General features: G+C 40.7%; 2 protein-coding genes across 2 annotated transcripts; one reads left to right on the plus strand and one right to left on the minus strand.

Moving 5' to 3' along the window:
• Positions 1 to 210: 210 nt before the first annotated feature.
• On the minus strand, positions 211 to 6347 carry LOC139715768 (UPF0561 protein C2orf68 homolog). Its single transcript, XM_071627309.1, has 4 exons — positions 6241 to 6347; positions 5507 to 5646; positions 4613 to 4716; positions 211 to 377 (listed from the first exon to the last, which is right to left on the minus strand). Exons 1-4 carry the CDS (start codon positions 6330 to 6332, stop codon positions 249 to 251), a joined length of 465 nt encoding a protein of 154 aa, XP_071483410.1. The 5' UTR covers positions 6333 to 6347; the 3' UTR covers positions 211 to 248.
• A 351-nt stretch (positions 6348 to 6698) lies between these two features.
• Positions 6699 to 15901, plus strand: LOC139715796 (uncharacterized). The gene is made up of 5 exons (XM_071627335.1): positions 6699 to 6821; positions 10637 to 12778; positions 13571 to 13723; positions 14533 to 14619; positions 15586 to 15901. Exons 1-5 carry the CDS (start codon positions 6717 to 6719, stop codon positions 15742 to 15744), a joined length of 2646 nt encoding a protein of 881 aa, XP_071483436.1. The 5' UTR covers positions 6699 to 6716; the 3' UTR covers positions 15745 to 15901.
• Positions 15902 to 16389: the final 488 nt, after the last annotated feature.

Below are 16389 nucleotides of genomic sequence, written 5' to 3' on the forward strand. Positions count from 1 at the left end.
GATTCAGTCCTCTCCATCCCACCACTGGCAGTGCAAATTTTACTTGCTTTGAATTTCCTCATCAGATGCTACCCTGTACAGCTCCCAGGCAGATCTTTTCTCACGCCTCTGTGCCTAGGGTACCATCTGCACAACGTCTCCTCTAGCAAAATAGCAAACAAGTTGGGAATGAAAGAAATTGGTGGTGGATGGAGAGCGGATGCCTTTTTCTTTTTGCCTGTGCGTCGTCCAAGGGAGTACAGATGCGATCACCTCGGCCCCAGCAGCCCTTTCTTGAGCATCTCCTCTTCGATGATGGAGGCGAGAGCATTGATGAGCGGAACAGTCAGGCTGCACTGCCTGCCAAATCGCTCCGCCGTCTTTTGAGGGTCATCTCCCTGGTGGAAGGAGGATGTCCGGGGGAAAAAAAAAGGGGGGGGGGGGGAGAAGGCAGACATTAGAATGGGCAAAGTCAATTACTAAATATTAACACACAAAAATCCAAGACAAAATATACCATGTCTCTCTCTCTCTCTCTCTCTCTCCACCCATCCACCCACACACACACTTCATGATCATAGAATAGAAATGTTCTGAACATAAAAGTGGACATATTGGATAAAGTGTGAATGCATCTTATGACAGATTTTCTTCTTACAATGTAATTCAATCTTTTTCAATTTTGGTCTGTGCATAGTTACAGTCTACATGCAGCTTTTTTCCACAAACCAGGAGCTGTAATCCTTATGTATTCTCCAAAACTTTTATGCAGTTTTGCTACGTTATTTTTGTCTTTGTGTGAGAGAGTGAGAGAGAAAGGGAAAGAAAGAGAGAGATTGAGTGGAAGAAAATGTCTAAAATTTCCTCTCAAGACTGATTTATTCAGTGAATATGACTCCCTGTACAGTACCATTTCATTTCTTGGCAACAGCTAATTGAAAGACTAACACAACTGCAAAAACTTTTTTGAACAGTGAAACTCTATAAATTTTGTTAAACCAAGAGGGATGAGAGTGCTGGAGTATTATGTTGCATGTAAAATATGTTCTTATACTGTATAAGCTATTATTTTTGCATATACACATAGATATTTTTCCTGAATAGGGAGGTCGGAGACATTTTCAAAAGATGTTGTTTTCGCGATTTGACACCGAGATTTATTACAAGTGCACTATTAGCCAAACGTATGACAACATTTTAATGTGTTGTTAAATTCGTTGTCAACCAGTGATTTGCGAAATTCACGAAAATTAAACCCACGCGAAAATAAAAGCTTATACAATAGTATGTCATGTTTTGAAAATGGTCTTTCACTTAAAGTGAGGCAGTCCTCCCGAATTTCAAAAAAAAATTTTTGTTGGTACCTCCAATGAACTACTTTCATCAAAAACAAACTTTCAAATCATCAAATAAGCTCGTAAATTTTGATTGAAAAAGTGTGAATCTGCATGGTGAATATGCTAATGAGCAAGTCTTGGCGGAGAGTTAGACATCACGGAGGCACAACTCTTCCCAGCCGTGTTCTGCTCGTCATGCGTAAGCTCTCTAGTTATTTATGAATTCATGTTTACTATTTATTTTTATATTAATTATATATATAAATAAGCTTGAAATATTTTGTTTGAAATAATAAAACCACATATTGTCACATCTTATGACAAAATCAGATATGATCAATTGGTTCTCTGAGGCACGGCGGTCAACTTAGTGAGTTGGGCATCAATGACGTTGCACCTTTTTGCAGGCTCTTACATGATCGCTTGCAGGAATTATTTTTTTTTAAATCGCATACAGAGACAGTGTTTGCTTTCCACGTGTATAAAGTGGTGAAAGGTTTTATTTTTTACTCTTCTAAATTATCATACAGTGAAAATTCTCAGGACTGCCTCCCTTTAATTACTTCCTTACTACAATTTTAATCTTAAAACCACTTAAAATGAAACTGGGTAAATCAATGTCAACATGCACCATGTGTCATTATATGGCAACATGTGGTTGACAAGGGGAATTCAACCTTATTCTGGTTCTGCAGCAGCTAACACACTTCTGCTATCTGCAGAGTACTTGTATTAGTATGTCACTTTAAAGGTAGTACCCCCCCCCCCAGTTTTTTGCAACTTACAGTCAGTCCGCAGCACCCCATAATTTGCTCGTATTTATTCAACTCGTATGCAAGCCCGCTCCAGGCTTGCATACGTAATGAGCTGCGGAAGGGGATTTTGTCCTTGGGCTTTCGGCAACAAAAATACACTTTATATTCACGAATTTGGTATCAAATTCAAGGAAAATATGTAAGCTATCGTCACATGTTACTCAAATTATTGTAAATGAAAAACATCATAGCGTAATTTCAGCTTGAAAAATGATGAAAAAAGTAATTCGTGTCGTACACGTTCAAGACGTCAAAAGAATACCAAATTCACCTTGCGTCTCAATGAAAATGCATTATTTGGTAGTCCATCTCTTAATCTTTGTATCTATGTAAATATCTTGACAATTTGTTGCTTAATCCGGTCAGGAACCAGTAAAATATACATCCATGTCAGTGCTGGTCAGCTTGAAACCGTGCAATCCCAAGAGTAAGCTCTCTCATTGGACAGCGCTTGCATTCAGCGCTTTCATTACGTCATTATGCTGCTACGGTTTCATGCCACGTGCGTGCATCGCGCATTGCTTGCATACAGGCACGTGTGTAGTTCAAGCCAAGTTCAAGCGTTGAATGCAAGCACTGTCCACTGAGAGAGCTCTTTCGCGCCACTGTACACTTTGTGTGGTGCATACTTCCGACTTAAGAGTGAATTTTACAGACATTTCAAAACGGAAAAACTAGTATAAATCATGCTTGCGTCTCCTTGACTCAAATATATGATGAGCATCTAAGTTTCCTCTCTACGAAAAAGCCAAATCAGAAACAACAGTTTCTTAATCCGGTCAGGAACCAAAAACGAACTTTAGATGACAAAATCTTCCGTGAAAAGCAGGTAAAATTTACACAAATTCAACTGATTATATCATCATGATAAGAACCGATATCATACGCAAATTTGGTATCAAAATAAAGATCAAAGTCTGGAGAACAATTTACTGTGACTTGTAGCCATGATGAATATATGTTCAAGTCACTACACTGTGAAAACCATAGCCCTGTCAAACTCTCGCAAAATCTCGCACGTATGAGACACCTTTCGAACGCAAAGATCGTCAACGAGAGTGCTGAATAAATCTTGCCGGATCGGCTCATTAGCATACGTGCTGCGGTCTGACTGCTTAGGCCTATCAATTTCTAGCACTGCTGAAAAATGCTCATAACTCCACTATCATGACATCTTCAAATTTTACTACTCTACTTTCCAGAACACATGCTAAAAATTACTCCCAAGATTTGAGAGACATCAAATTCTGAGCGCATAGTACTACTGTATATGCCAAATATTTCGCGAGGTTTTTATTTTCGCGAGTTTTGCGAGTCAGGCGCTATTCGCGAAATTAAAGACACGCGAAAATATTGACTCTGATCCCTGATGTGAATGTGATGAACGTGTGTACACTTCTCCGTTCAGTACAGAACTCCACAATCGCGAATTTAACCACGCGCGAAATCATCGGGAATTCCCGATTCGCGAAATATATGCCGTACACAGTATATGCCATATATTTAGCAAGTCTAATTCTTTGCGAATTGGGACTTCCTGACAATTTTGCCAATGGTTAAAATTTGTGATCCTGGAGTAATGCAATAGATGGAAAATCTGCATACATGTAATTCACAGTGTATTCATAAAATAATTCCAAGAGCAAGATACTCCTACTAGTTACATTGTCCTAGTTCACAAACATGATTTAGACATGCATGATCAGGTTCGCACGCTTTGCATGAATACACTGCTATGTATGAACATATCAGGATTAGTGTTAACATTTTTGTGTTGTTTAATTTGCGAATACAATGCACTCCTATTATACTAGTAACTAAGTCATTGGGAGCGGCGGATTTCTTTGTTATATCGAAATTTTGTTTTAGCCAAACAGTAAGGTATATAAAGATATACAGATTATAAATCTGAGACCTGAATTTTTAATTCATTGTGACGAGAATTTCACTATAACCATGTCCGTTACAACAAGAGTGCACTGCGGCACCCAACTTACAAAATTTGGAAAAAAACAACAACAACAAACAAACTAACGTATACATGGGTGTATGCAAGGGGGGGTCGGGAGAGTCGTACGATCCCCCCAAATTTTCAAAAGGTCCACTTTTTGTAAAAGGCATTTTTGTTTTTTGAGGGCTTTTTACCCTATATACAACAGAAGAGTGACCAGGTGGTGTTCCAGCAAATTGTCAAAAACCTCGTAAATTTCGTACTTAGTTTTAATATGCCATACCTTATTTCTAAGCCGCACTGCCATGCCGAAAGAGTCACTTTTGTATGCACCAAATGGCCCCATTTTAAGATATAAAATTCAAAAACTCCCTACCGTAGGAGGGGGGACACCCCACTCTCACACCCTCCCCTCGCTCGGTCACTCCGCTCCCTTGCAAAGGTAAAGGTCAAAACATTTTGATTACGACCCCCCCCAGAAAATATCCTGGATACACCCCTGTTATACAGCGATATGCACTCTGCTTTACCTTCCGCACCAGCCATGCCGAGACCTCTCCATCTGGGTCCTCGTACTGTAGCTTGAATACATCCTTTGGAGGACCATTGGCGGCCATTGACTGACAGCTACCATCTTAGGAAATTCATGACAAGCAAAGGAATTAATAATTAAAGTTGAAGACGATTTATTCATTGGCCAAGAACTCAATTGATTTGGGAAAACAAATTGAGCCGATATGAAATGCCTGCACTGGTGGTATCATTTGCCAGTGTTAAAAAAATATTGAGTTCCAAATCATTCTTAAAGATATTAACACATGCTCATATCTTTAGTTTATCATTGTACATACAAATGCAAATACTCATCTCATTCTATGTTGAAGTAACACAAGAAACTAACCAGCCATATGGCAGAAATCAGCAGTGACAATGTCCTACGTTTTCTACACTTGATGTAATTGATTCTATCAGAGTATTCAAATACATGTACGATAAACTTTAATAAAATGATATTTTTCTGCAGTAGTCCATGGGTAAACAGGTATTTGGTCCATAAAAGTGACTTTACAGAAGTAAATTGACTTGTTTCAATACACTGGTGTTCTGCAAGACAGTGATGCTGTGTACACAAGAAATATTTCAAATCATGAAAGACACTAATTTACTGATACTTGAATTACTAGATTTACAGAGTATGAATTGTGCATTCCTCAGTAACCAGTAAAGCATGTTACCAAATAACAACAAAAGGCTTCAGGAGTAGCAGTTAGAGATAAGAAAAAGGTCTTGATGAAAAAATGTTTTAAAATTTGATGCATTTGTGGAGGTTTAGATGCTGGGAAGTAGATAAACAACAATCAATAACAAGCAGATATGTGTTGCGCACTGCTTTAAGAGCAGAAAGAGATTACTGCTCTTGACACCTTTTGTGTTTGTTCCCTTGATTGGAGGAGTGTACAGTCCCTGCTCAGGACGCTTAGCATGGTTCTTGTTATCCCGGCCCGCTTTGGGATTGTGTTTCATCTGCTCCTTCTGTAGCTTCACTTCTTTGTCATAATCATCCCTGTAAGAAGAAAAGGAACAATATCTGATAGATTATATCATATCAGTTTCATTCGTCAGAAGTGCTCAGGAAAATGATAAAATCGACTTTCCAGTGTCAAGTGAGGGTACAGTTTCAAATACAACACTGTAAAAAAGGTCTTATATTTAGCAGGTCTAATTTTTTGCAAGTCATGACTCACTAACAATTTCGCGAGTGGCTAAATTTGTGATTGTGGAGTACAGCTTCTAGAATTAAATTTTAATATTTTTGTGTGTTTTTGAATTATTAGCAAATTGAAATAGCAATTAGCATCCAACTCCCGGGCTCCCGAAATTTGCAAGAAATATAAAAACCTCGCGAAATATTTGATGTATACAGTATTTCACAATATGATTTATATAAATAGCTCAAATTTACATTTTTTTTTTTTGTGGGGGGGGGGGGGGGGGGGAATTGTTGTTTCCCCCATTTATTCATGATGATGCTTTTAGCATCACCAAAACCAGTCAATGGGACTACAAATACAATAAAAATTACAAACAAATTTTCAGAGAAAGCTGTCTTTCATAACAGCTTGCTTGCAAATTGGGGGGAAAGAGGCTCTCTCCTTACCGATCTTGTTGATTTCTGATAATCTGCTTCATGAACCCCGAATCCAAATCAATTCTGGAAGATGCCCTGTCACCTGAAACATCGTCATCCATCTCACACAGCAAAACGAAGTTTTCTCTCAGGAGTTTCCACCACCACAGCTGCTGGCTAGCTCACGCCAGTCGCACTTCTGTGTTCTGCATGCAGTTCGGTGCTTGTTGCACATGGACCCAAGTGTTGGGCGAGCGAATACCAGACAGAGTGCGTTATTATAGCCGAATGTTTGCCAAAACAAATCCCAGAGGTGACGGTCTGTGTGCAGTCTGCTGCGCGTAGCTCTCGTTCGTCGGCTAGGGGAACTGCACGCGGTGCTTTTTATGAGGAACTGTCCTCGCCACTGAAGTTGAACAACGTGTGTGCCATGTGGTTAAATGGGCATTTAAATTCTGATAAAATACCTTTTTAACGCCTATCCAGGTCAGAAACTGGGTTTTGATATGGATACCGTTACTCCGAGTCAGTTATATCCTTTCGTCTACAGGTATTTGGTTCAAAATAAACTCGAGAAAGCTGCAAAATGGTTCCAGAAAGAAACCAAAACGGTAAGTTCGTAAACTTACAAGTCAACACTTTGTAGCAACTCTTGGCTGGTGATATACACACAGTCCTACATACGTCGTTTCGTGTAAGACACTGTCTATGTCGAATTCGCTCTTCGCCTTGCCTGGAAAGGCACCACACCAAACTATCCATGATGCTGATGGGCATGGGCATGGGCCATGATATGATAATGATGGCATGATCACATCTATATGCTGCTCCAAAACTAAGTGTGAAATCAAGAATAGATATGCGCTAGGTTCTAGATCTAGAGACTAGAGTAAAAGCCCCAATTTTCGGACACTTAAGCTTTTTTGCAATATTTATTCAACTCAAATAATTTTCCACAAAATGAAATCTATAATAATGTTTGTTACATATATCAAACTAATTTTTCCCAATATTGATTTTGTTAAACTGATCATAAAATTTCACAAAATCCCCAAATATTATCACCTTGTCAATTCCCTAAAATTCGGACAGCGTCTCCAACATCCGGACACGCGTGCAATGTCAGTACGCATACAAGGCCGTAGCCTGACCAGACACTGTGCTGCGCACAGGGTCTGACATGTGTTAGTGTTTCAACGTTGTAAACGACCGTCACTATTGACGGCAAAATCACATAAAATACCTTTTATTTTGTATGATTTTAAGAGTAATATAATTTGCAACACTTACCTACAGCGTATTTTCCTGATGGTTGAGTTGAATTCGGCGTTTTGTTGGTATCCAGACCTTATTGTTGAATTTTTCGGAGTAGATCGTGCGGTGGCATCTTTTCCTTCGAGAGCTTCACAAAAGCAACAAACTACTACGCATGCGCATTCAGAAGTAGTTGCTTTTTACGTACGCCCGTGCGCCCGTGCGTTTCATGTGTTACGTAAAGCTTGTAGTAGATCCGCGCGTGCTGCACCGGCAATGATTTGAACTTTTTTAGTCGGGGTCATCCGACTATCTCATCACTTCCGCCCCGACTACCTACGTTGTAGTATACGAGAGTGAATGCCATTCATATAACACGCAGATGAGGAGTGAAGCAGTAAGGACGTTTACAGACCTGATTTCAGCCATAGATTTCGGTAAGTTATAGACGTAATTAAACAAAAAATCGCATACCGGTTATTGAATGATGGTCATAGATTACGATAATTCCTTATATTTTAGTTTTCCACAATTAATAAAGATATTCATGAAGGAAACAGTGAACGATAACAACGTCCGCGAAGGAAAAGAGGTGCAGCGCTGTCGCCAGCGCTGCGTGTAGTTAACAAGGCCGCTGAAAAATCCACGCGCACCATACCTTGTTGACGCAAGGTTGCATTGGGGATGTTGCGGCGCCCGTTCGTGTCCGAATTTTGGGGACTCTGCACTTGCATTCGGCCCCTGTACATTCATTCACTGCATTGGCACGTACGGAGATTTTGTTTTTCTTTTGTGTTTTTGAGGATTCCATCACACTCTGAGCTTGCGATAAGCGAAAAATCTCGCAACCGAATGGCGTAATTTTCAATTTTTAGCGTTTTTCGGCGACCCCGATTCTTAACACGGGCCCTAATTTGTGCACACTTTGGAAAAGTTGCGGCGATTCCGCGATTTTGACGGCAGAAGTTGGGATTTTAGATGGATTTTTGGAGGTGACTCGGGCATTTTCGTGTGGTGAACGAGTGTGCTAGTATGTGAAACGATGTGATATGCTTGTGCTGTGACAGTCGACTTTGCTGCCTTGTGATAAGTGGTAAGTGTCCGGATATTGGAGGCCGTCCGATAATTGGGGTTCTTACTCTAGTGTACTTTCGGACTTGTTTGTCATATGACCTCCAAACATGCACAAACTGGTCTATTTCTAGCTAAACTCGCCCTTGACTGAAGAAAGATCGGTCTGTATCTGGTCGTCGGTCGGGGATATGTTCTGCAGAGACTGCATCTGGCTTCACGGATCCCCTCCTGAGGAGAGTGGTAACATCAAAAAAATAAAAGAAGACTCCAGACAGACGGATCTTTCTGTCTAAAACTCGCCCCGGTGACCCTAGTTATTCAGTTACCTAAAATACTTGCATCTGAGTCTCCAAAGTCGAATATAAGTTAAGTTTTCACACTTTTAGTGTTTACAAGTGTCGGAAAATCGTTGGAAAATCTTGATCGCTGGAATTGCTGACACTCTGTACACAAGCACAGATAGATACGAATACGTTCAGCGCATGCATTAACAGGGTCTTTTTCTAGACTAAGGTGTTGTTGAAAAGCTAAATTTGTTTTTACTTTTCCTCGGCCAAGTCTTCCGTTAGTGGTTGTAGCTTCATAGCGGTTGAGTGCGTGTGCAAGTGTATGTTGCCACTTATATCTTTCTCTTTCTTTTCTATCTTCTTTTATTTTCAGGTAGAATCTATTCCCAAATTTCCCCTTTCTTCTTATCAATTATTTGTGATTTTCCTCTTATCTAACTTTCTCAATTTCCCATTTAACTGTCTACTTTCTGCCTAATTGTTCTTTGTTTCCTTCATGGGTTGTTTTTCCCTCCAACTTCTCAAGGGCCTTTCCTTTCTATCCTCCCCAATATCTTTTTCTTACATGTCGTTCTGATGATTCCTTTTTTTTTTTCTTTATTTCCTTTTCAACCTGCTTTCTTTCCTTCCTATTCATCCAGTTTTGATTCATCTTTTTTTTCAATCTGTATTTTTTTTCTTTATAAGTAGTTGCTTTCCTCTTTTCTTTTCAAATATAGCCATCTCTCCCTTGCTTTCCTTTATAATGCAAGTTTCTCTTCTTTCTTTCCTTCCATCATCTTTTAGTGAACTCTCTATTTTATAAACCTTTTGTTTCATTTTTTGGTGGGTTTAACTTCTTGATACAGTGTATCTTTTCTTTCATTTCCTTTCCCCCCTTTCCCTAGCCTTTTCCTTATATTCTTTTACTCTTGTCTTATCACCACATTTTTCACAATCTTCTTTCATTCACATCGAGCACGCACACTTTTGTTTTTGTCAATCTTTTATTTTTCTTTCTTTTTCATATGAACAATAATACACAACTTATTTAATTGCAAAAAAAATACACATTTCATTATAACAACATAAATTCCACATTGTCAATATCAAATACAAAATTCTTGATTTACCTTTATTCAACATCAGGGTAAATTGAGGTAAATCAAGAATTTTGTATATAATAAGACAAAACATTAGCACAAACATCCTCACAAACACACCCTCACACACATACCCTCACATACACACACAATACGAACAACCCCAATCCTCAATCGCTTCCGCGACTCGGTACAAGCTGAGAGAAAGGTGGAAAAAGTATTATCTTTTTAAAGACACCATAGAAGAGCTTTTTCTGGTCGCTATGAGATAGCTACATTCAGATCAATCGTGGTGCTCGCTGCCGTGCTGCCGTGACCATGTTTTGTACACGGTGCTGCGCTGCCTGCTCCTGTGCAGTGCAGTTATCGCAGAGCGAGTAGCTGCGATCGACATGATTCCGAGAAGTAGTAAAGTGTCAAATGGTGAAAATTCCATTTCTACTGGACCTGAATCTCACTCAGATGCAAGTATTTTAGGACCCCGTTTACAGTGCGGGGCTGGGCCGAGCCGCGGCCGAGCCCAGCCTCTTCTTATTGATATTACTGTTCTCTATGTTTAATTTCATAAAATGATTGTATAGGAAAGTATCTGAAGTCATAGGAGAATAGATGGAAGTAGGTATGTGAAAATGGAGGCATGAGCAAATAGTCTCACTGAAACGAGATGTAGAACTGTGTCTCTTTTTACATGGCGAGTTTATGAGATTTTCTTCTGTTTTCCTTGTTTAGCATTTGCCTGACCCAGAGCAGCCCACAGTGATAGACTTTTACAAAGCATGGCAAAGCCTGGAAAGGTCCAATGCGCTCAAAAGGAAGGTGGACAGTGGCGCAAGTCCAGCCAAGGGACAGAATCCAGCCAAGAGAGCCCGTCAAAGTCAAGATGCCAGCTCCAGTGAAGACTCGAGCTCGGAGGATGACTCAAGCTCGGAAGAAGAGGAAACTCCTCAGACGCCTGCAAGATTGTCACAGAAGTCAGGAGGAGTGCCCAGCAAGAAGAGAGAGGAGAGCTCATCCGAGGACAGTAGTGATGACAGCGAGGAAGAGAAAGCTGTGAAAAAAGGGACAGTTCAGGCTGGAAAGAAGAAAGCCATTCCTGTCCAAGCCAAGGCAAAGAGCAGTAGTGAGGATGATGATTCTTCAGAGGAAAGCTCTGAAGAAGAGGCACCAGCAAAGACTCAAACCACTGTGAGAGATGCAAAAGGGCAGAAGCCAAGAAGTCCGACAAAGGCTCCTGCAGCCAAACTGAAAGATGTATCTTCCAGCGAGGAATCGTCATCAGAGAGTGAAATGGAAACGGATCAGGTGAAAGCATGCACTACTCCCTCTGTGGCCGCACAGAAACCCACAAAGAAGAGTGCTCAGAGTAAAAAAACAGAAACCAGCTCAGATAGCAGTGATGAGGACGATGACACTTTGGCAAAAGCCCCAGCAACAAAGGCAACCGTAACAAAGAAGGGGGGTGCACAAAAATCAGCCACCAGTAAGAAGGCAGAATCAAGTTCAGAGGAATCTAGTAGTGACGAAGAGGAAGACAGCAGAGCGAAAGCTGCACCAGCCAAGAAGTCGTTGACGCAAACACCAAATGCAAGCAGAGCAGGGAAAACACCTCTAAAGAAGACTTCAAAAGCACAGGAGTCCAGTTCTGACTCAGAGTCATCATCCACAGATGAGGAGGTGGTCAAGAAAAATGCTCAGGCAGCCCAGGCGAGGAAGCAAGGAACTGTGCCCAAAGTCCCTCCATCAAAGACAGTTTCAAAGTCCAGCAGTAGTGAGTCAGAGTCGGAGGAAGAAACAGCACCGAAGCCAACAGCTAAGCCAAGACTGCAGACAGCCAAAACTGCTGTGAAAAAAGCTGCTTCTAGTAGCTCAGACAGTGATTCATCTTCAGAGGATGAAACAGCAACCACCAAAAATGTAGCCAAACCTCCATCCAAGGCAGCACCACAGAGACCCACAGCTTCAACAAAAAAATCCGCTTCAAGTAGTTCCGAAAGCGAATCATCCTCAGAGGACGAGAAAGAAAAGGCTGAAACAGTATCAAAACCTGCAGTCAAACCCGCACCGCAGACAGCCAAAAGTGCAACCAAGAAAGCCGCATCGAGTAGCTCAGATAGTGATTCATCTTCTGAGGATGAAACGGCAAAGACCAAAAACGTAGCCAAACCTCAATCCAAGGCGGCACCGCGGACACCCACAGCTTCAGCAAAGAAACCTGCTTCAAGTAGTAGTTCGGAAAGCGAATCCTCTTCCGAGGAAGAAACCTCAAAACCAGCCCAAAAGACCACCCCCAAGGCGACAAAGTCAACACCAGTCTCCAAGGCAGCCAACAAGCCATCCAAAGACATTGACATCAGCAGCTCAGAAAGTGACTCCTCAGAAGATGAATCGCCAAAACCAGCAGCTGTAAAGGGCAAAACACCAACAAGCAACCAAAAGAGTGCCACGACCATCAAAAAAACGCCAGCTCGTGAAACGGCTTCCAGCAGTTCAGAGAGCGAAACATCGTCAGATGATGACACTGAACAGACGAAGAAATCTGTGCCAAGTGTAAAGAAAGCCCAGGCAAAATCTCCAGCTGTAAAGCAGTCAGCAGCACAGGGTAAACAGAAAGCGGGTAGCAGCAGCAGCAGCAGCTCAGACTCAGATAGCGATTCAGAGGATGACAGAGCTGCATCCGCGAAACTTCCAGTAAAAAAGAAATCAAAAGCCAGCATCAAAAAGAAGTCTGCAGCTAACGTGGCAAAGAAGTCTGCAACAGATACACCCAAGGTCAACGGTGTGAGCCTCTACCGGGACTCTGATAGCAGCTCGGAGAGCTCTGAGGCGGAGGGGAAGAAGGCACCAATGCAGAAGAAACAGGTTTTAACAAAGGTGAGTAAGATTTCTATTCAGCATTTAAAATGTCTGATACTACGATGTCAGGTGTTTGTGGCTCTTAAATTTTTAGTGCCATCATACGTCGGGCTAAGTATTAACATCCCCACAGTCCTTATGAAAATATCGCACATCGCCACTCCTGATACTGTAAAAGTGGAAATTTTCGCGGTGTTGAAATTTTTGCGCATTCCGCGCAACCAGAAACAAGCGCGAAAATAAAAGCCCGCAAATATTTTTGCATGCCGTATGTTCCAGTGGTTGATGTCTTGATTCTGCGGAATTAAAAACACGAGAAATTCTTTTCGTCTGGCCAAGCACAAATAAGTAGTCACACGAAAATATCCACTTTTACAGTACTAGATCAAAGTTTAACACAGAAATGTGATGGCTTTGAACTTCTCTTTCTAAAACTGCCGAAAGTTCAAGGAACGTTGTTGAGAAACTTCCTCAATTGTCCCTCGCCAAAGGAACAATTATTCAATACATACAGATCCTTATGTATTGAGTTTATTGGACCAGCCTTCAGTGATCAAAAATAGTTTTTGGAAAAAAAAAAATCTTTTCACATGTGGTATGTGGAGGGCGTATTGTTTTTGTTTGCCATTTGTAATCTGGTGCTGAAACAATTATATCTCAAATTCTTTCAGGCCAGTATGTAGGGACTCTTGAAGTTTAATCAACAACTCTTTCCCAAATCTCTCTCTCTCTCTTCATTCTGAAATGATTTTAAACCCATAATCCATCATTCAATATTTTTTTTTCAATTTTTGTTTTAATTGGAACCAGAAACGGCCCAAGTCTTCAAGCAGTGAGAGTGATAGTGATGATTCTGATGACGAGGTCACCCCGAAATCCAAGAAGGCGGTCACAGAATCGGTCACGCCGACAAGCACTGGCAGTACTGTTCACAAGACACCAAACACAGTACCAAAGGCAAAGGTATGGGTTTGATCACAGTATCTCAACTGGATGGTAAAGGATAGGGTTGGAAATATGAGATTTTCAGGTTGCAGTTGAGTTTCATGGTATATCCCCACTTCATAGGTTATTAGTCTGGAATATGTACGTGTGACTGCAAAGAGGCAATGTTGTCATCATGAGCATCCAACTTCCAGTGGTTTACACACAAAAAATGTAAACAAATCATGGGTTTTGTCAGTAATTTAGCAGCTGCTAACCTCTCTCCCTCATATTTGTCATCATTGCAAGGTTCATACCAGGGGCGGATCCAGGAATTCTGTAAAGGGGGGGGGGGGGGGGGAGCGTGACTAATTATTTCTGGTGCCACTTCCAGCTTTCATTTCATTTTTTCTTTTTATTTCTTTTGTTTTTAACGAAAAATAAAGGGGGGCGTGCGCCGGTTGCGCCCCCCTCTGGATCCGCCACTGCATACAATGTTGATTATAATATGATGGGGAAAGAAACATCTTATGCTTTCCAATTTCGTTTCACAAAAGATAAATTTTGTGAATATTTATGTACAGGTCAATGGGTGTCTTGTCGGGTAACCATGGTTGGTTGTGACCAATAATGAAATGGATTTAACTTTAAAATTTCCCAATTTTCTTATTTCATGTTGAGTTTTGTTGATTTTTCTCTTTTATTTGATTTTAGTCAGTATTAAAGCCAACCTGAGCATGATATCTGGTTCATTAGACTTGAAAGAGGCATCTGCATGTTATTTGATCCTCTTTGTTTTGTGTCTATGTCAATGTGTTCTTCTTTCTCTGCCTTGTGAATCATCGCAGAAGTCTCAGAATCAGCCGTTCCGGAGGGTCAAGGAGGAGGAGCATGTCATCGATCCCCGTCTCCAGGATAACTCCTTCGATGCCAAGGTGAGGCAGCTTCAAATTGCAGACCATTGCCATGGGATATACATAGGGTAGGAGCCCAGCTCTCAATCTGAGGGTTGTAGGTTCAAATCCCATGTGGTGCTGTTTACAAAAGTATCTTTTTTTGTTGTGTTTCCTTGTTTGCGAAATTTGTGACTTGACCGACATTTGAGAAATTAACAACGTGAAAAATATTGCCTCCCATATCCCAGGACCCAGATGCATTGTATATCATCTTGAAGGTGGGATATCAATGACTCACTAACCAAAGAACTTTTGTTTGTAAATACTCACCATGGATACACAATGAATGGGGTAAATGAAGCATCTGTGTGAAGCCTGGTGGGGGAGTTGATGTTAATTTTGTCTCGAGCTCTGGTTGTCTTTGTCTGCTATGGCATTTCTCTCTTGGGGCACATGTTCACCCATTGTGTGGGTGGCACTGTATGCCCTGGATGTTTACTGTATTCAATAGTGTCTCAGCATTTTTAAAAAGTTCTCCTGATTCATAAGCTTTTGTCTATGATGTGTAACTTGTCAAACTTCATATCCGTAACACTTACTTCAGAAACAGAAAGAAAGCAGACAACAAGCTAAAGTCAGCTATGAGAATATAGGCTGGAGCTTAGGTATTAAACACACACACACACACACACACAATTGAAAACTGTAGTTGCATGTTTCTTGTAAAAAAGAAATGATAATAATTGATCCCAGTCACAGTAAAGTGTAGCCATTTTAAGATATTGCCATGCTACCATAGAGACTAAATTTGATGTCTATTATTCATCGATGTAGGGCAATTGTCGTTCAGTTGCAATAGAAAAAAAAAATGATGCAAGAATTTGATAAATTACAAAAGACATGTTTGCTTGTTTTGTTTTTGTTTTATTTTTACACTAGATTGAACAATGGTAGTCACAAATATCTCGTAAACTGTGTTTTTTTCGTGTAAATATCCTAACTCAGCGTGGTGCAAGAGGCTCGTGGGGAGAGCGTGCCAACCAGGATCTCCGAGTGGTCAAGGGCAAGGCGTTCCGCCATGAGAAGACCAAGAAGAAACGGGGCAGCTACCGTGGGGGCCAGATTTCTACGACCATCAACTCCATCAAGTTTGACAGCGACTGATCACTTGGCGCAGAAATTCCTGGAGCAAGTCTTTGCCATTTCTCTCAGACTCATCGTCAAAAATTTGCACAAATCTTGGTGAATTTGCAGCTGTAGGTGTGTCAAGAGTGGTTGATCGATGTTAAAAGCAAAATAATGATCGGAGGAGGTAGAAATACCAGTTGGCAGAAATATTACGGACGGGTCATTTTATCGCCAATGTGACAAATACCTCTCACCATCACATTTTCGCGTACCTGTTGGCACTCTTGTTAAGATATCACATTTGTCAATTTCTTTGAACTTAAATCATCACTTAATGTATTGTATGAGATGTTTTGATTGTTTTTTAAAACTCATTTTCAGTAGATGAGAATGATGAAAAGATGACTGAAATATTTGAGTCTGAATGTTCCCCTCTAAACACCAGCTGGTATGAAGAAGATTCTCTCTGATATTTGACTTCTATCAGCGACAGGTAGCATGAGCATGCCTTTTTGTTGTCATGTGTAAAACTGAAGCAACAGGGTGCTCCCAAGCAGTTTGATTCAGAGATTTTTCCTTCTCGATCGTTTGCTTACAGAGATTTCATCATTTCTAAGGTCAGAAACAGATAGTTTAATGATCTGATTACATCATTTAGATAGTACTAAAGCACACAACATG

The sequence above is a fragment of the Diadema antillarum genome, unplaced genomic scaffold, assembly GCF_040938485.1.
Source record: "Diadema antillarum isolate AM-2024a unplaced genomic scaffold, OU_Dant_1.0 scf00000055, whole genome shotgun sequence".
Classification (NCBI taxonomy): Eukaryota; Metazoa; Echinodermata; class Echinoidea; order Diadematoida; family Diadematidae; genus Diadema; species Diadema antillarum.